Source organism: Emys orbicularis, chromosome 1, assembly GCF_028017835.1.
Source record: "Emys orbicularis isolate rEmyOrb1 chromosome 1, rEmyOrb1.hap1, whole genome shotgun sequence".
Lineage (NCBI taxonomy): Eukaryota > Metazoa > Chordata > Testudines > Emydidae > Emys > Emys orbicularis.
The window spans coordinates 58,237,486-58,257,256 of record NC_088683.1 but is presented as its reverse complement, the minus strand read 5'-3'; the positions used below and the strand labels follow the sequence as shown (position 1 = coordinate 58,257,256).

Sequence of the window (19,771 nt, the reverse complement as noted above, 5' to 3'; positions counted from 1 at the left end):
ACACAAGAATGAGAGCTGCCCTGTCGTTGGAGAAGCGCGTGACGATTGCACTGTGGAAGCTGGCTACTCCAGACTGCTACTGATCGGTCACTAACCAGTTCGGAGTGGGAAAGTCGACTGTTGGACTCGTGTTGACGGAAGTGTGCAGGGCCATTAATCACATCCTGCTCCAAAAGACTGTGACTCTAGGCAACGTGCATGACATTGTGGATGGCTTTGCAAAAATGTGTTTCCCTAACTGCGGAGGGGCGACAGATGGTGCACATATTCCAATTCTGGCACCAGACCACCTAGAGTACATTAATCGCAAGGGGTATTTCTCAATGGTTCTCCAGGCGCTTGTAGATCACCGTGGGCGTTTCACAGACATTAACACAGGCTGGTCTGGAAAGGTGCATGATGGACACATCTTTCAGAACATTGGCCTGTTCGGGAAGCTGCAAGCAAGGACTTTCTTCCCGGACCAGAATATCACCGTAGGGGAAGTTGATATGCCCATTGTGATCCTGGGAGACCCTGCCTACCCCTTAATGCCGTGGCTTATGAAGCCATACACAGGGCACCTTGACAGCAGCAAGGGGCAGTTCAACAACAGGCTGAGCAGGTTTAGAATGACTGTTGAGTGTGCATTTGGCTGTTTAAAAGCCCACTGGCGCTGCCTCTATGATTTAACTGATTTGTTAAAAAAAGTTAAAAGAGCCACACTTTTTACAATAACTAAACCAGACCTGAATTAACAAAAGTCCTGATCCTACAGTGCACCCAACATGGAATCACACTAAAAGAGTATGTGGAGGGGTCTGAGTGCCCAGAGCAGTTTGTGGGTTTGGAGCCTTAGCTTCATCGTTATTCATTTTTAGTTATGACTTAACTTGGAAAAAGTCATCTACACAAAGCTTGCTAAGGGTGAAGGTATATAACCAATAACCATGAAAAAGGGAGCTGAAAATCTTGACACCTCTTTTGTCACATATCAGTTTTACATTCTTTTAGTTTACTAGTCAGAGATTACAAGGCCAGAAGGGACCAGGGTAACCATCTAGTCCAGTGGTCCCCAAACATTGTACCTCGCCCCACCCCTTACCCATGTCTACGCTTCTCACCCCCGGAGCCAGGGCCCCATTGTTACTTCAAGGCCTCAATACAGCTCGAAATTATTTGCGGGTTCTCCCCAACCTGGCAAAGGTCCAGCCCCCTTGCACCCTTCTCTCTACAAAGCTCCAGTTCTTTTGCATTTTACAAATATTAATTAACACCTCTTTAAGATAAAGAAATATCATTCATTTTACATATAGGCAGGGCCGCCCAGAGGGGGGGGCAAGTGGGGCAATTTGCCCCAGGCCCCGGGCCCCGCAGGGGCTCCCACAAGAATATAGCATTCTATAGTATTGCAACTTTTTGTTATGGAAGGGGCCCCCGAAATTGCTTTGCCCCAGGCCCCCTGAATCCTCTGGGCGGCCCTGCATATAGGGGTATGTAACACTGAAAAATCAAAGACAAAATTTGTGTCCACCTCCAAAAATTGTACTTTAAGTGATTTGCACATAGGATGCCTGTGGCAGGCCAGAGCTAGAAGCCAGTTGTTCTGGGACCCAGTCTGCTGCATTAACCACGGATTAGCTTTTTTTCTTTCATGCAACATCCTTTTATTCAGTAATTTCATCATATTTAATTATTTGCTAGACATATTAATGTGTATGTCCCACAGCTCATTGCAGAGATGGGTAAGCAGAAATAGCCCCATTGTAGAGATAGCATAGGCAAGTGCATAGACTGGTCTTAATCTTTCTAAAGGTACCTTAGGAACCTCAGTTAATACTAATTTTGAGACTGATCTGACTTTCTGATGGATCTTAGAAAGACTGTAAATTCAGTTTAAAACAAGACTTAGCTGCAGTATTAGATAAGACATGAAATGCCACCACTTGGTTCCATAATTAGCCCTCCTAAGATCAGCAGCAAAGTTTGAACATGAGACCTTCCGACCCACACCACAGACCTCTACCACCTGGGGTGCCGGGACAATTTGTATAGAGGGGGTGCTGAGAGCCATTGAACCAATCGGTAAATATTGTATATGACAGAAACCATTTCAAACCGGGGGTACTACCACACCCCTAGTTCCAGCACCTATGTCTACCACTTGAGCTAGTAAACACTTTACAAGTGGTTTCCCCAACTGCTTGGTAGCCACCAGGAAGGCAGCGTTGGGAAGAAAGATGCCTGGTCCCCTTTGCAGCTCTGGGGCAGAAGCAGGGGGTAGCGGTTAGAGCAGCGGTTACAATTTGCCAAGCACAGCGCGTAGGTCCCGACGCCTCAGGAGGCAGCCTGGCTACTCTAACGTATGAGGCCTGGGTTCAGTCTCAGCTCCGACCAAAGAACCATCATCAACCGCAGTCACATGATCCGTGGAACAGGTGTGGGCCGCACTGACCCGTCGGCGGGAGAGGAGATGGGAACTCCTGCGCTCCCGGCTGTCTGCTCGCCGTGCTGCGAGCAAGCGGCTGCCGCGCTCCGCCCACCACAAGGGCAACGCAGGCTCGCGGGGAGCCGGGGCAGCTCAGGGTCGCCGCGCGGGCTCAAACCGTTCACCCTGGGGCACGTGGCTGGGGCGTGGGCCCCTCGCGAGGCTGTGCACGCGGGACCAGAAAAACCGGAAACTACCCACTCAACCGTTCTTAGCACCGCCTCGCGCACTTACCCCCCACGCGCCGGCTCGTGGTGTCTCTCCCCTAAAGCGACAGCGGGCCCGGTTCGTGGTCCCAGGCCACTTCCGGCGCTTGTCGTGACGTAACCGGAAATAACAGCCTGCCTTCAATTATTGTCGCCCGTTATTGGTTAAAGAGTGTGTTTATTTCTTACGTTCACGGAAGGGCGCCGTAGGAGGAGTGGGGCTGATGAGTCCGCTTTCAGCGCGCCCGCGGAAAGGAGGAAGCGGCTGGGAGTAATGTCTTCCCGCCCCGCCTGAGCTGCTTCACCGGCAGCTCCGCGTGAGGTGGGTGCGGGGGGCTCCGCGCGAATCCCGCCCCGGGCTTACGACGGCGTTTTGGTTTGCCCTCGTCCCGCGGGGCGGGGGTCGCGCCGGGATGGCTCTGGCGGAGATGGGGTGCGGGGTTGCGTCTCATTCCTACCCTCTCCAAGGGGCGTGAATGACTTATCCCCCTCACCCCGTCCCCGAGGGGCCAGAGCCGAGGTCCCAGCACAGCTGGTCAATGTCAGAGCTCCTATTGCCAGTGACTTTCGAGGGGACCAGATCGGGCCCCGGGGTTGTAGCGCTGTAACTGTGTAGCCCCGAGCCGCACAGCCCCGCGTTATATCAGCATAACGACGCTTTAGATCGGTGTAGCTGGGAAGGGGAATAAGCAATATTAGTATAACTCTGCACTAGTGCAACTGTGTCCACGCTAGGGTTTTTACTGGTGTGGCTATTTTACTTTGGTTAGGGATTTGGGTTTTCTTATTGAAATAATCACATTGGTAAAACTTTCAAGTCCTAAGGGCCTTGAGCCAGGACAGCAGTTCATTTAAAGGCAGGAACTACAGCATTATGGGTTAGGGCAGGAACTATTCATGCAGCATGTAAATTTCTGGGTGGGTTGTAAAGACTAGAAGGTATTTGGCTTATAGCTCAGACACAGAAAGAAACCCCCCACATCAGGGATGTATCTGCAGTAGGGAAATGTTGAACTCATAATTCACTTCCTCTGTTGATGGGAGCAATAGTGCAGAGAGAGCTATGATGCTTTTACCATCCTCATAGTTAGCCCTTCCCAGAGTGTGGTTAAATAACACTGTGGTAATCTGGGATCCATCTGCTACAGCCTCCACCAGGGGAGCTGAGCCCATGGGCAACTAAGGGTTCCTGGCTGTGAATTGCAGGCAGAAATAGGCATCTCCCTATAGTCTAGATTTAGGCACCTGACTGTGAGAGGGACAGAGTTTAGGATACCTAACTCAGGCTTTGCAGATCCCAGTCTTGTTCCAGAGATTTTCTAGGCGCCTGCTAGTTAGGCATTGCAACACCTAAAGTCCCTTTGTGTATCTGGGCCTTAGACACTCTGAGCCTGAGTTCCCCGTCTTTAAAATTGAGATAATAGCATTTTCCTACCTCACTTGGGTGTTATGAGGATAAATACATTTAAAGACTGTGAGATGCTCAGATGTTATGGTAATAGTGGCCATATAAGTACCTTAGATAGATATGTGTAAATAACTACATCAGGTGCAGAGAGACAAGGTGGGTGAGGTAATATCTTTTATTGGACCAACTTCTGTTGTTGAGAGAGACAACTAACTCAGTTTCCCAGACCTGAAGAAGAGCTCTGTAAGCTCAAAAGCTTGTCTCTCTCACCAACAGAAGTTGGTCCAATAAAAGATATTACCTCACCCCCTCCTCTCTCTAATATCCTGGGACCAACGTGGCTAACACAACACTGCATACATCAGGTGCAACATTCCAGGTTCCAGTTTTGATGGTTTGGTGGAGATCCCAGCTATGACTTAATACATTGTTATGGTATACTGCAGACGCACCTGCTGACATCACGGGATGCACTTCCACAGGGGGGCTTTGACACAAGCCCGTCACAAGTGCACTGGGGGAAGATGGCACCGGCAGGGCATCTGCAGCTAAGAGTAGAGCAGGGTCTTTAACCCTGGTGCTGAGCACTGTTAGTTATTCATGTTGTTCAAGAGCAAACGATTGTCCCAAAGACTACCTCGTCCCACTGGGATGAGACAGAGATTTCCTGATCTACCAATACGGGCTTCACACTATGCGACCTGAGTCATTGAGCCTTTCTTGACAACTTCCTTCACCTAGGGTAGTTAAGTTTCAGAGTAGCAGCCGTGTTAGTCTGTATCCGCAAAAAGAACAGGAGTACTTGTGGCACCTTAGAGACTAACAAATTTATTAGAGCATAAGCTTTCGTGGGCTACAGCCCACTTCTTCGGATGCATATAGAGTGAAACATATATTGAGGAGATATATATACACACATACAGAGAGCATGAACAGGTGGGAGTCTAGTTTGCAAACTAGACACAATCAACTCAGGATTGAATAAGGACTGGGAATGGCTGAGCCATTACAAACATTGAATCTATCTCCCTTTGTAAGTATTCTCACACTTGCTTCTTACCAAACTGTCTGTACTGAGCTATCTTGATTATCACTTCAAAAGTTTTTTTTTTTTTCCTCTTACTTAATTGGCCTTAGTTGGTAAGACAACTCCCACCTGTTCATGCTCTCTGTATGTGTGTATATATATCTCCTCAATATATGTTTCACTCTATATGCATCTGAAGAAGTGGGCTGTAACCCACGAGAGCTTATGCTCTAATAAATTTGTTAGTCTCTAAGGTGCCACAAGTACTCCTGTTCTTTTTTCTAGGGTAGTTAAGCACAGCTGCTGCCCTGCATCTTCACTGCATGTGTTAGCCATCATTTACAGGGTTCTCATTGGACGTGTCCATCTTGCATAATGTCCAAGGCGATGTTTTGGACCAGCCTTCATCGCTGATGGCATAGTTCTAACAAGCAATCCCCTACTTCAGATGTTACACCCTTCCACCATCGTGAGGTACAGGTCGAACTCTATGGGGAGCTCAACAATAAGCGCACCTGTAATCAGCTGAAGCAAAAAAGTTCAATGCCCTGGCATTTTACGATTACGAGGCATATTATAGCCAAATGGTGGATGATGATGAACTCGGCTTAGCCAGGGAGACTTAAAGCCAGCATTCCGTGCGATCCATGATCTCAGCAGTCAATAGGTAGTCATTGTGAATGTCATCTTGAACAACAGCCAAGGCCATCCATGTAAATCAGATAACGATATCCTCTCACGCTGGCTTGAACATTATTACAGTGCTCAGAGCTGGATGATTTGGTAGCCACTGTGATATCAGACCCAGACACTTGTACTGACGCACCAACGTTGGATGAAGTGAAGTGAGCCATCTGCAAACTGAAAAACAGATGCGCAGCCGATGCTGATGGCATTCCCCCAAAGCTGCTAAAATGCACTATTGACCCTGTAGCGGAATTACTTCTGGCCATCTTTCACCTGGTGTGGAGAATTGGAACCTTGCCAACTTCCTTGGAAGGACAGTATTGTGATTTCACTTTATAAGAGCAGGGGACTATGCAGTGAATGTAAGAGCTACAGGCCGATCACCTTGCTGTCTGTGCCGGGGAAGGTGTTGCGCATGTTCTGCTGGCGCATTTGGAGCCCCTGCTGCATCGGAAGCGTCACCCCTAACTGTCAGGCTTTATGAGGAACAGGTCCACATTAGACACCGTTTTGGCCCTCTGCTTGTTGTCAGAGATACATCGCGAGGTCAAGAATCCCCTGCACATGGCGTACGTCGATCTTAAGGCTGCATTTGATTCAGTTGACACTATGGAAGCCTTAAAGGGCGTAGGTGTCCCAACCACTCTGCTGGACTTGATTAGCGAGCTGTATAAAGGAACCACTGCCCATATACATCTTGGGAATTAGAAATTGGCATCTTTTAAATCAGTATCTGGTGTCAGGCAGGGCTGTGTCCTGGCCCTGCACACTTTTGTTGGGCAATGAATTTCATAATGCAGTGTTCCATCAAATCCATAGCCATTAAGACAGGTGATCTTTCGCTCTTAGACAGTGGTGGGCAACCTGCGTCCCGCAGGTCGCGAGACAGTTTGTTTACATTGACCGTCTGCAGGCATGGCCGCCCGCAGCTCCCAGTGGCCAGGAACGGCGAACCACAGCCACTGGGAGCTGCGGGTGGACGTTCCTGCGGATGGTCAATGTAAACAAACTGTCTCGTGGCCCACTAGCGGATTACCCTGACGGGCCACAGGTTGACCACCACTTCTCTTAGACCTTGACTATGCGAATGATGTTGTTCTTCTAGTACAGAGCCTCAACAGGTTTCGCAAGGCACTCCAGCAAATGGAGGAGGAGTTGGCTAAGGATGGCCTCCATGTTAAGCGATCAAAGATAAATCTGCAAAATCTAGGATCAAGTCCACGCGCAACCCCAATCTCTTCGAATAATGAAACTGTTGAAGCACTTTCTAGCTTTTGCTATTTGGGTTCTATACTCACCAGTTCCTCCAGCTCTCACATGGAGGTTCTCCACTGGATGGGCATTGCAGTGTCTGCCCTGGGTCATTTACAACAAATATGGAATCAACGTCATCTCGGCATGACAACCAAGTTCAGGATCTGTTCAAACTGTTTCCTCTCCACACTGCTGTACGGTTGCGAAACATGGACACTCTGCTGCTCAGACTAGGCAAAGCTGGGGGCTTTGCCAATGTTGTATATTGGGCATAAAGTGGAATGGCTTTATCTATAATGCAAATGTTTATGGTTGCTCCAGTCTACAGACTCCTGGGGCCATTGTCTGCAGGTGGTATCTTACACTTTTCGGACATGTCGCGAGAATGCCACAAGACATTCCAACGAACGCCGTTTTCTAGATGGCTTGTAACATCCGGGATAAAATTCCACCAACCGAGGAATGGAGGCCGCCCAGAGGCAGACCTCCTATTACATGGGTGCATCAAGTCTGTTCCGACATTAGATTCTCAGCTCGTCAAGCTCTTGTGACTACACAGGAACAGAACAAATGGCATACGATCACTGCTGCCGACTGTTTGGCTAAGCATTGAAGAAGAAGAAGATATATCGGGTGTAGTCCGATCCAGAAGGCAGGATGGCTGATGGTATCACAAAACAAAATACAGGAGTGGAAATCAAGGCAGAAGAACTCGTATCCAAAATTGGTTGGCCTGAGTGTGGATTAGTTCAGTAGTGAATGTGGGTTGTTTAAATGGGTCATAGGCCAAGTGTAGAAAAGTTATGTTGCGACTCAACAAATCAAACAGAGCCTTGAACTTATTATTCTCTATCTCAGTAAGGCTTTATCCCTAACTTGAAAAGGTCAAATTTATACTGAAAGACATTTTCAAGTTTTGCTTCTAAGTCACAAAAGGTAATGGCAAGAAAAAAGTCACATAAATAGATTGTTGCACAGGTTCTGCACCCCAAGGTTGCCAAGTGGTTGTCACCCAATCAAGCTGTCTAATGTTTGTCAGCCTGCAGACCATTGTTCTGTTCACTAAAATGAGACCTGCTGGGGAGAGTCACAAGTTGTAGGAGAGCTTAGCTTATGGTTTTCTCTTAGGCAAACTAATTGCCCTCTATCCATGGAACAAGCTTTACCCATTCTTCTCCCTGTCCCCCATATGGCAGAGATCCATAATGCAGAACCAGCATAGCTTTTAACATTTCCTTTGAATACAGCACTTTGTGTCTGGATAACCACACTTATGGCCATCTATTTGGAAGGCATGGTGCCTGGTCAAATTGGTTAGCCTTGACTTAGGGCATTTAATGCCAGGCAGTAAGGGAGTCTAGGATTATGTGGGCAGCCTACATAGCACCACAAGTAACATCTGTCCTTCGTTGTGAACCTTTTCTGTGTTTTTATTTGCATAACCTTTATCACCTCATATACTTGTGCCAAAGGAAATACAGTTCCTAAACAGAGAAGGGAAGGAAAGGAAAACTCAAAAGCTCAGTCAGTAGCTGCCACCCACACAGATTGCATTGCAGCAAGCACGTAGGAAATGAAGGGAAAAGCACTTGGGAAATCAGTGTGTTGTAGGAATATACTCTCTACAAGTTGTTGAAGCAGAGTGCTAGAAAATATCCAGGGTTTGATTATGGTGTGGCAATAGGCATTCCTTAGTTAAGGGTGAAACTAGCCTCCCTTTATAAATCTGTATTTTTTTTTTAAAAAAACTGTCCCCCTGGGAACATCTGCAAAAAGAAACCAATCTTCTTAAATTTCACTTCTTGTATCTCATCCCAGGGTAGATATTTGCTGGGAAGTTCTAAGGGAAAAAACAGAAAAAGTTAGTTTTTCAAAAATTGTCATTGATTTTTGATTTTTTTCCCCTAAATCTTTTTGACTTGTATTTCATTGGCCTACAAACTCATATTTTTTAAATTGTCCTTGGGAAGTCCTTGATTTATAATAAATGCTACAATAAGGTAGACAAGAAAGGAATTAACTGGGGTTTCATTAGGGACGGTTTATGGCACAGGAAGGCTGGGAGAGAAGGGCCTGAGGCAGACATGCCAAATCCATGAAAAAAACGCAGAAATTGATCTTGGTTTTGGCTTACTTGGCTTATGAGTTGCTTGTTGGCTAGTTTTTGGCTTGTTGCTTGTTTTGTTTTGTTTTGATCGGCTCCGGGCAAGGGGGGAGAGAGTCAGGGGTGCACAGTGGGCTCACCACAGTCCCAGACTGCACGCCGTGGGATCTAGTCACATAGAGTGTTGGGGTTCTTTGGGATTGGCCTTGTTTTGAAATGGGATTAGCTTGATTTTTGGCTTCTTGTAAAAGTTGGGGTGCTTATTTACTGCATGAAAGTTGGCAACTGTGGCCTGAGGAGAACAGGGAAGTGTTCTTTCCCCCGCCCCAAGCCAAAGAAGCAAGGAGGAACTAGGAAACTGTCCATCTATCTTGCTCTAGTGCTTAAAGGACACTTTGTTAATTAAGGACAGTTTGTCATTTTGGTATTCTTTGTTTACTATTTTGTTCTGGATTTTGAATCAAGCCAAGACTGCACAATGAGCCAGAAACCAGAAATGTTCTATGCAGAGTTGTGTGCCCCTTAAATGTCAGGATGGAGTGATTTGGTTGTTCTCTCCCCCTCCCCCCCCTTTTCCTGTTACCTACAGCTGCAGTCTGGCCCATGCTCACACAGAGAGCTGTTTCCACATGTGCATATGCAGTTTTAAAAATAATTTATATTTTATAAACAACATAAAAATGTAAACATGGATGAGGGCAGAGAGAGAGGGAAAGGAATGGTAGAGGTGGTGATGGACCAAGAGAGTATGAGACAGGACTGGGTTGCAAGAAGCTGTGCTGCCTAGTCTGCTACCTCCAGAGCCTCCTGTGTGGAGAAGGGAGTGCATGTAGGAGAGATGCAGATCCTTAAAGAAAGGGGGGGAAAGGAAAATACTGAGTTCCGCGGAGACGTAGATGCAGGGATATAGGGGGTGTCAGTTACAAGGAAATGAAAGAAAAACATAACTGTTTGGTATGATAAATAACAATGCTAATTTTTAAAGTTAATGAATTATTGGTTTTTTCCCCCCAATTATCGAGGTATTGGTTTGAAGAGATTTGTTGTTTATCTTATCAGTATGGATTTCTAATGTTGAATTCAGCTGACCTACATTTTGCATCCAGAGAGGCAAATAATTCAATCCTTATTCAAACAATACTTTCATTAACTTCAGGAATTGACCAAAATGTCTAATGATAAATGGAATAGTACCTGTTTTATTTAGTCTGAAAGCTGAATTTATTTCACAAGTCATTCAAAGCTCATTTTAGTAGAGTTGGCTTGTGCCAACTTTACTGAGTTTGTCCTGTCCTAGTCAATTGGTAAGTCATGAGCAGTAATACTGCTTTGATTTTTCCTTTACACTGTGGAACATGAAAGTGAACATTGATTTAATGTCAAACTGTGTAGGGAAATCAAAGCCACATTACTACCCACAGTTTTAACATATGACTGTACAATATATATTTGGAACAGCTCATCTTTTTATTTAAATTGAGATCACTTTATTGAACACAACTAGTTAATCTCTCTTTCTCTCTCTCTCTCTCTCTCTATCCCCAGAAAAATGAGTGGTGGGTTAGCACCAAGTAAAAGCACAGTGTATGTGTCCAACTTGCCCTTCTCTCTGACCAACAACGACTTATACAGGGTAAGCACATCTACGTGTAAAAGAAGTTGCATTATTTAGATTAATATGCAGCCATTATGTAAAATGCATCATCTGTGTCGTGTATATTTTAAACTTTTGTGAACTGTCATTTTGTTACAGTGTTTGATTTAACAACAGACTGCTAAACCTATATATAATGCTCTTTGTTTCAGATTTTTTCCAAGTATGGGAAAGTTGTTAAGTAAGTATAAACATGGCCTGTTTTTTCTTCAAGTTGGTCTCCAATATTTAGTGCTTTTTCTTTCTTTATGTACTTTGTACACTTAAAATTTATTTTAAGCATGAAGTAGAGAACTTTATTGAATCTTTTTTTCCATATTTAATCCAGTGTAAATTTAATTGCACTCTTGTAACAGTTGGGAGTTTCTTGCAGTCACACTCATGATATAAGTATACATCAGAGACTAATAGTGCTCTGAAAGTCGATTCTCTGGAGCAAGCAGGATATTGTTATGTACTAGGATGCCTCTCACTGAAGTGCTTTAAATAAGACTCTTGCTTTACTAACCTTCCTCCTCACAAGTGTGGACTCTATATGACTTTAGACAGTTTTGAAATGAGTAGACACTTCTAAATACTAGCCCCGGGCCAGTGATGAGGCATTTAAAAATAAGATTGTTGATCTCACTAGGATCATAGCAAAATGCAACCAGCTGGTATTAGCTCTTAGTCTCAAAATAGATTCTGAGACATTGAAGAAAGAGAATTGTAGCTTCAAGGCTCCAGCCCCTTCTCGGGAAGATAAACTTACCAATACTTTAAAATGTAAACCATAATAAAATACATCTTCAGTATATCTTCACAATCAGTAGGAAATGCCCATCAAACCACAGGCAATAGAAAAAATAACTTCTAATTCATTTAAAGTCAGTGGGAAACCTTAACTGGGTATGCTTAGTATAAAAAAGGAGCCCATTTCATCTTTCTCTCATTTCAAAACGGAGGTTCCTGCTTCATCTCGGGACATAAGCAGACACTGATCTGTCTCTCTTTGTCACTTCAAGATTATAAAGTCCCAAGCAGTCCTTTTTCCTTAGGAAAAAAATTAGAAAAATTAAAGGGGTGAAAATGGCACAGACTGAACCAGGGACAAAATAAGTAAGAAGCCCAGTAGAGCATGTGTTGGCCACTTCTCCTATTTGTATCTTTTCTGTTCAACACCAAGATGACTGATCTGACAAGTGGCAGCCTTAAGTTGAAAGCTCACCATTCAGAAAGGGGTTCCATAAACTGTTAAGCCCAAATAGTAATTAGTCTTCAAGTTTTATTATTCAATGTGATTCAATTCAAGCTTTATAATTCAATTTTTTTACACCACAAGAGTGCTTTTCATTGTCAGGCCCAGTCAGAGAAAATCTGTATGCTTTTTATATCTGCTATTAGAAGCAGATCCACATTTTATCTGTACCTCTCCTTAAAAAGTGTTTGTTCTCTTTAGTGTTTTGCTGCTCACTGCTATGTTCCCTCTAACCTGCGTGGCTGCACGGCCGCCCAGGAGTCAATCAAGTGCCATGCACTTGATTAGCAGAGCTGCACACATAGAATATCAGGGTTGGAAGGGACCTCAGGAGGTCTTCTAGTCCAACCCCCTGCTCAAAGCAGGACCAATCCCCAACTAAATCATCCCAGCCAGGGCTTTGTCAAGCCTGACCTTAAAAACCTCTAAGGAAGGAGATTCCACCACCTCCCTAGGTAACCCATTCCAGTGCTTCACCACCCTCCTAGTGAAAAAGTTTTTCCTAATATCCAACCTAAACCTCCCCAACTGCAACTTGAGACCATTACTCCTTGTTCTGTCATCAGGTACCACTGAGAACAGTCTAGATCCATCCTCTTTGGAACCCCCTTTCAGGTAGTTGAAAGCAGCTATCAAATTCCCCCTCATTCTTCTCTTCTGCAGATTAAACAATCCCAGTTCCCTTAGCCTCTCCTCATGAGTCATGTGCTCCAGCCCCCTAATCATTTTTGTTGCCCTCTGCTGGACTCTTTCCAATTTTTCCACATCCTTCTTGTAGTATGGGGCCCAAAACTGGACACAGTACTCCAGATGAGGCCTCACCAATGTCGAATAGAGGGGAACGATCATGTCCCTCGATCTGCTGGCAATGCCCCTACTTATACAGCCCAAAATGCCGTTAGCCTTCTTGGCAACAAGGGCACACTGTTGACTCATATCCAGCTTCTCGTCCACTGTAACCCCTAGGTCCTTTTCTGCAGAACTGCTTCCTAGCCATTCGGTCCCTAGTCTGTAACAGTGCATGGGATTCTTCCGTCCTAAGTGCAGGACTCTGCACTTGTCCTTGTTGAACCTCATCAGGTTTCTTTTGGCCCAATCCTCTAATTTGTCTAGGTCCCTCTGTATCCTATCCCTACCCTCCAGCGTATCTACCACTCCTCCCAGTTTAGTGTCATCTGCAAACTTGCTGAGAGTGCAGTCCACGCCATCCTCCAGATCATTAATGAAGATATTGAACAAAACCGGCCCCAGGACCGACCCCTGGGGCACTCCACTTGATACCGGCTGCCAACTAGACATGGAGCCGTTGATCACTACCCGTTGAGCCTGACGATCTAGCCAGCTTTCTATCCACCTTATAGTCCATTCATCCAGCCCATACATCTGGTGATTTGTGTTCAAATTTCTTCCCCCCGCTTCTCTGCAGCTGTGTTGCTCCTGCCCTCTGCCTTGGAGCCGCTGGCCAACCGCTCCTGGGACCCTCCTGCTTCCTTTGCAGAGCGGAGGGTAGGGGAGGGCACTGATGTCAGGGTGTCCTCCTCCCCCCTGTCCATGTACCCCATCTCTGCAGAATGGGGGACAGGGCTCAGGAGCAGGACAGAGCTGCTGGCAGGTGCTACAGTCTGAATGAGCTTTCTGGTGATTGCCTCTCTGCTTAAAGAGACAGTGCACGGTCTATCATACACTTCCCCAGCAGCCAGCACACAGACACTGTCTCTGTGTCTCTCACATACAGGTACATACACATACACTCTGTCTCTGAATCACACACACTCACACTGTCACACTGGCTGGGATGATTTAGTTGGGAATTGGTCCGGCTTTGAGCAGGGAGTTGGACTAGATGACCTCCTGAGGTCCCTTCCAACCCTGATATTCTATGTCACACACAGTGTCTCTCTCTCTCTCTCTCTCTCTCTCTCACACTCACACACACACACACACACACACACACACACACACACACACTCTTATAGTGGTGGTGGTGGTGGTGTTTCTTACCTCTTGGTACTTCCTGCAGTGCACATATATTCTCTGTAATTTTATTCTTTCAAAGTGCTGTTATTCATTTTTTTGACAGCTATGCATCTCATAATTTTATTTCTCTCTCATGCTTAAATTTAATTTTTTGACTAGTGAGTTCTAAAATGCCTAACCTGTCCTGGTTGGAGTAATTATCCCTATGGCAACTTTTAAAAAATATATATTATATCTAGGTTTTTTGTTTCTACTGGTGGTGCACATCCGCACATTACCTCGATATTGGCACACATAACAAAATTCATTCCGTACATGGATGGATAAAATTACAGGGAACATTGGCTCGTATAACTAACGATTATATTTAATATAAAGCTGATACTTGTGAGTATTTATAAGTAATGAAAAATGGCTTGATAGGATTTTTCCCCTATCAGTAACTTTGTTATATGTTTATTTTCAGAGTTACTATTATGAAGGACAAAGACACCAGGAAGAGTAAAGGAGTTGCATTTATTTTGTTTTTGGATAAAGAATCTGCACAAAACTGTTCTCGGGCGCTTAACAACAAACAAGTAAGCTACAGAAAAATGCCATGGCAAAAGAGGGGGAGAGTTCAGATTTCTCAAATGTGGACTCAGGTTTTTTTCCTTTTGGTTTAGTTATTTGGAAGAGTAATAAAAGCAAGTATTGCTATTGACAATGGAAGAGCAGCGGAATTCATCCGTAGACGTAACTACTTCGATAAATCTAAATGTTATGAATGTGGGGTGAGTAAATTACACGATGGATCTAAAACAAATGTTTCCATCTTTGTTCTTGGTTTATGTTGTCACTAGTCTTGCCACACATACATCACATCATTCCTTGTGGTAGCATCATGAAGCTCACATCAGTATTTTCTCCACTTCAGCAATGATTCTAGCCTGGACTTCTCTGGGTATTTGGGGTCTTCTAGAAATATGACTACCTGGTAACTATAAACATATGTGCAATCAGCACTGTAATATTATAATCAATACATCTAATACTGTATTACAAACAAAAGTATCTATTTTTTGTTTTATAACAATTGTTCTTTCTTCTACACCTCTGAAACTTCTTGATTCATTTGGAGAGGAGAAATGTAAATTATACGAACAAGCCTGTGTAGCCTTTATTTTAAACTGAACGAATTGATAGTTCTGTGGTAAATTGCAGTGAGACCAGCTCCTGTTGCTACAGTTTAAAGATAAATAGGGTGGAGATTTGGAGGCTCTAGGAACACACAAAGAATGAGGACTGTAGCCACAAACACAGCTACAAGTAAAAATTATAAGTTACACTCACATACCCATTTACTCAATCTGAGAGAGTACATGTACTGGGCCAATGCCATATCCATACTCACGTACCCAAAGATTTCATAGAGTAGGGTAGATCTCTCAACAGGTGGTCATAGAGACGGGTGGTTCCTGCTTGGGACATCCCAATGAAGTCTTCCATGGGTCTTCCTCCCTTGGGGTCTTCCCTCCTGTACCCAATCAGGGAACTTCTTTTATATTGTTGTTCTGACCACATCTAACACCTTATGCATATACATGAAGGTTTCAACCCTCTTTTCTTTATCTGTATTTCCACACACCATGAATATTGGGGTGCCTTGTTTTTCATTGGTTGTTGTCTGTCTTCATCTTATTCTCATTAGCATCTATGCACAATGTGTCCTGCAGTCAAAGCAGGACATCCCATGATGTTATAATCAGGCATCTTGCAGTCTATACAGCTACATTATAACATATTGCCTGTAACATCACTTATTGGCCCATTCTTTCCAGTCATCTTGTAACCTTACTGGCATAAGGTTATTCTTCGGTTACTCATTCATGTCAAGCATTTGATAGCCTACAGCCTAGTATGGCTAAGCTAAACTCTTACGGGCCTCAGCCTGTAGGCTTTGCATTTGAGCCATGCTTTACTTATGTACCTACCTCCTATACACTCATCACTCCTAAATACTCATTAAGCATATACTTCTATAATCCTACAATTTAAATCTATTTAGCACACATTGATTATATATGAAATAGCATATGAGTTCACCATAACACCAAATAACACAATGATAGATGGATGATAAAATGAACTAATTGGATGCAAGTATGTGAGGGAGAGGATATAATATATATATATATATATATATATATATATATATATATATATATATATATATATATATATATATATATATATATATATATATATATATATACACCTATTTTCTATGAATTTAGATACATCTAAGCAAATTCCATACTTCAGATTAAGCTAAGATTTTAAACTGAGTTTTGGATCATTTTAATATGAATAATATTAATAATAGTTATTTAAATACCCATTCTTACCATCTTAAAACCAGAAATGTCATTGCTATCCTGATTCTCTGACCTCAGATACTGAGGACCATGTGTGATCTTGAGTGTAGGTTACTTGTTAGTGTATTCAACTTTTACAACAGCCAAATAAAAATGTGTTGTTTTTCCTTTATAGTTGATTCCAAAGCATAACTTGTGACTAGCGTACAGTATCACTGTTAACTTTTCCCATTTCCAGGGTAAATCTGCAAGTAAGGGTTTATTTTATTTGCATTCTACATACCAGTGCAACATTCCTCTTCTTTTATTAAAACTGCTGCCATTTTGAATTGTTTAATGTTAATTTTCCTAAGGATATACTTAGTGCCATGTTTTTAATTGCTTCTATTAACCTATGTTTCTTTTTCTCTAAGGAAACAGGACACTTAAGTTATGCTTGTCCTAAAAATATGCTAGGAGAACGTGAGCCTCCAAAAAAGAAAGAAAAGAAGAAAAGGAAGAAAATAGTTGAACCGGAAGAAGAACTGTATGGGCACCTACATTTAAATATCCACACTCTTTTTACTCTTATTGTACTGTGTTTGTTTTTAAAATGAAGTGCATCTACTTTATATTTTTACTTTTTACACTATTTAGTGAGGAAGAGGAAGAAAGTGAAGATGAGGGTGAAGATCCTGCCCTGGATAGCCTCAGCCAGGCCATAGCTTTTCAGGTACTAAATTGAATTACAGTATGTATCTTTGTTTCTAAATAATTTTTAAAGCAACTTCAAATAAAAATTACAAGCATCTAGACTATATAACACACACACACACACACACACACACACACACACACATCTGTACAGCAACCCTCCCTTCTGTGGTATTCTGGAAAGTCATCCTCACCATTTTCTAATCTGTCCAAAACATGGTGAATATTGTCTTTTTTAATGCTGCAACCATGTCCAGCCCTTCCTAAAATCACTCCACTAGTTTGCTGTTGCCACCCATGTCAGATCCAAACTCCTCATTCTTACCTTCAAGATTCTTCACAACTTTAGCCGTCTGTCTTGATGTTGTCACTTCTGCTCCCCCAACCCCTCTTGACTCTTGACATCATATTTGCTTAGCTCAATCTGGATGCCTCTCAAAAAGCCCTTTTTCAAGACTCGCTTATCAGTGTAACTTTATAGGATTTAAAAAAAATCTAATCCATCATGACACATATGATAGACTCTCAGATTTTTTTTATTTAAGTTTATTCTGCTATCGGGTTTTGTTTCATTATAGAGCCTGCCATGAAATTTGGATCTGTGTTCAGATTAAAAAACACATACACAAGTTCAGGGAGGCTCAGCCTTATAATTATTTATTATTATTATGGTAATTCATAGATCTTAAGACCCGAAGGGACCATTAGATCATCTAGTCTGAGGTACATAAAATCCCCCACCATCCACCTCCCCAAAAAAGCCCTTCACTAATGGAAAATAGAGGTTGAGAATGTAAACGCTAAAAAGTCAGTAAATACTTCATGTACTTCAGTACCCATGTGAGGTATGTATAATAATTGGAGTGAGGGACTGGTCCCACTAAAATCAGAACCAGCCAAACCTTCAGCCTTTACTTGAACAAAAGAACTTTTATTTTGGGTATGGACTGGTTCGTTCATTCTTTCAATGACAAAATCTCAGTTCCTTGTTGTTTCCAAGGCTTCTCTACTAATGTCAACCCACAATACAAAGTATACTTGGCTTCAAAGGGTTTCCAACGTATACTGTAGTCTTAAGGCTCATCTATATTTGCAAGTAGGTCAGTTCCTTACAGTGGTTGTTGGCAGTGGGTCTTCCTGCACTGGTGCTGAAGACTGTTTACCCACTAGCACACAAGGGACAGCATTGTTTTCAGCATCATTTCAGAATTCATTCTGCCTCAGGTAATCAGTCCATTTAAGAATGCTAACGAGTCCTAAAATTATTTTTGTTTAATTGTTATTCCAAAAGAGTCTAATACACACACATTAAATATTACACCAAATAATATTTGCATTACTGCATTTAATGTATTGCATAGTACCTATTACTTTTTATCAAAATAATAGCTCATATTTTCCATTTTTGCAATTGCATTGTAGCAAGCCAAAATTGAAGAAGAGCAGCAAAGATGGAAACAGACTGCAGGGGAACCTTCAACGTCTGACGATTCGAGAAGACCACGGATTAAAAAAAGTGCATATTTCAGTGATGAGGAAGAATTTAGTGACTGATTTATATATACATAGAGAGAGAGAGAGAGTGTACATTTGTACAGTATTACAAAGCTGTCTGTAATATAGCTTTGTTTTAGAGCTAAAGAAAGTTGCTGCTAAAACTTATGCTATTATAAATTAAACAAAAATACTAATTTCTAATGATACTTCTAATACAATGTCTGGTTTCAAATATCATGTTTCTGAATTTTTAATTTGAGTTTAGCATCCTGAGTTAGACCTGGATCCTTCAGCATGTAACATTGAGGCCTTAATGTTTCAGCCCTGGGTAGAGGGACAAACCCAAGGCTTGTGCACCACTTAAGTTCTGTTTGCAAGTGGAGCTTGCTTTGGTCCCTCCTCATGGGGCTGAATTTCACCCTTAGTGACCATTATTCTAAAGTGTAGGCTGTTATAATAGGATAACTGCAAACTAGAATCTAAATTGCCAACTGCTATGTTATAACTTTAGTCAGTGTTTGTGAAACAATTTAGCAAGTTGCTGTTATTTAAGAGGAACATTAAAAGGCTTTATTCTGTTTTTGTTCTGGATCTATGTACAGTTTTAGTAATTAATCATTGCTTATCATAAACCTACTATTGAAAAAACTTTTATGATTCCCAGAAAGATTGTAAAGTGAGATGTGGTGTTTAGGAATGTTGTTTACTGAAAATCTCCATGAGAATCTTTTAAAGATCGCTGGCAATTTTATTTTAATGCATTAGAGGAATACATGTATTTTTAATGAATATGCTTTCTTTTTTTAAATAAATATTTGAAGACTCTCAGTGGGATGGAGGGCTTGCTGCTGCACTCTTATTCAAGTGTAGAGACATAGTATGACTTAATTACTAATTGTTTACAATGTCAGATCAAGGCTAGGTGACCGTGCATGTGTTTCATGCTAGCAGTTCTCTATCTTAGTATTTATATTGTCCTCATCATTATGATACCAGAATGCTAATAATATATAGTGCTTTTTTAGAGCTTTATGTTCAAAGCACTTTACAAACACTAAGTAACTTTTACAATATATCTGGTAGGTAAGTAAGTAAGTATTATCCCCAATTTACAGATGTGGAAACTGAATAGAGAGATAAAGTCCTTTGCCAAAGGCTACAAAGCAAGCCAGTGACAGAGCTTGAATTAGATATTGGGACTTC

General features: G+C 42.6%; 2 protein-coding genes across 8 annotated transcripts in view; one reads left to right on the top strand and one right to left on the bottom strand.

The window, feature by feature from the left end:
- The window catches only part of PPHLN1 (periphilin 1), a 127,264-nt gene extending 124,483 nt beyond the window's left edge, over positions 1–2,781 (bottom strand). For all 7 annotated transcript variants that reach the window (XM_065400279.1, XM_065401079.1, XM_065399635.1 and 4 more), the window contains exon 1: positions 2,702–2,781. The gene's annotated coding sequence lies outside the window, so the exon portion shown is untranslated. The remainder of the gene's footprint in view (positions 1–2,701) is intronic.
- A 72-nt stretch (positions 2,782–2,853) lies between these two features.
- Positions 2,854–19,393, top strand: ZCRB1 (zinc finger CCHC-type and RNA binding motif containing 1). Its single transcript, XM_065411979.1, has 8 exons — positions 2,854–2,995; positions 10,699–10,786; positions 10,960–10,988; positions 14,488–14,599; positions 14,687–14,794; positions 16,792–16,904; positions 17,015–17,090; positions 18,494–19,393. The coding sequence occupies exons 2-8, from the start codon at positions 10,703–10,705 to the stop codon at positions 18,623–18,625; spliced, it is 654 nt and encodes a 217-aa protein (XP_065268051.1). The 5' UTR covers positions 2,854–2,995; positions 10,699–10,702; the 3' UTR covers positions 18,626–19,393.
- Positions 19,394–19,771: the final 378 nt, after the last annotated feature.

Coding starts and splice junctions, on each gene's coding strand:
- ZCRB1 (XM_065411979.1), top strand. CDS start 10,703: ATGAGTGGTGGGTTAGCACCAAGTAAAAGCACAGTGTATGTGTCCAAC. Junction 10,787..10,959: donor CCAACAACGACTTATACAGG/GTAAGCACATCT, acceptor TCTTTGTTTCAG/ATTTTTTCCAAGTATGGGAA. Junction 16,905..17,014: donor GTTGAACCGGAAGAAGAACT/GTATGGGCACCT, acceptor TACACTATTTAG/TGAGGAAGAGGAAGAAAGTG.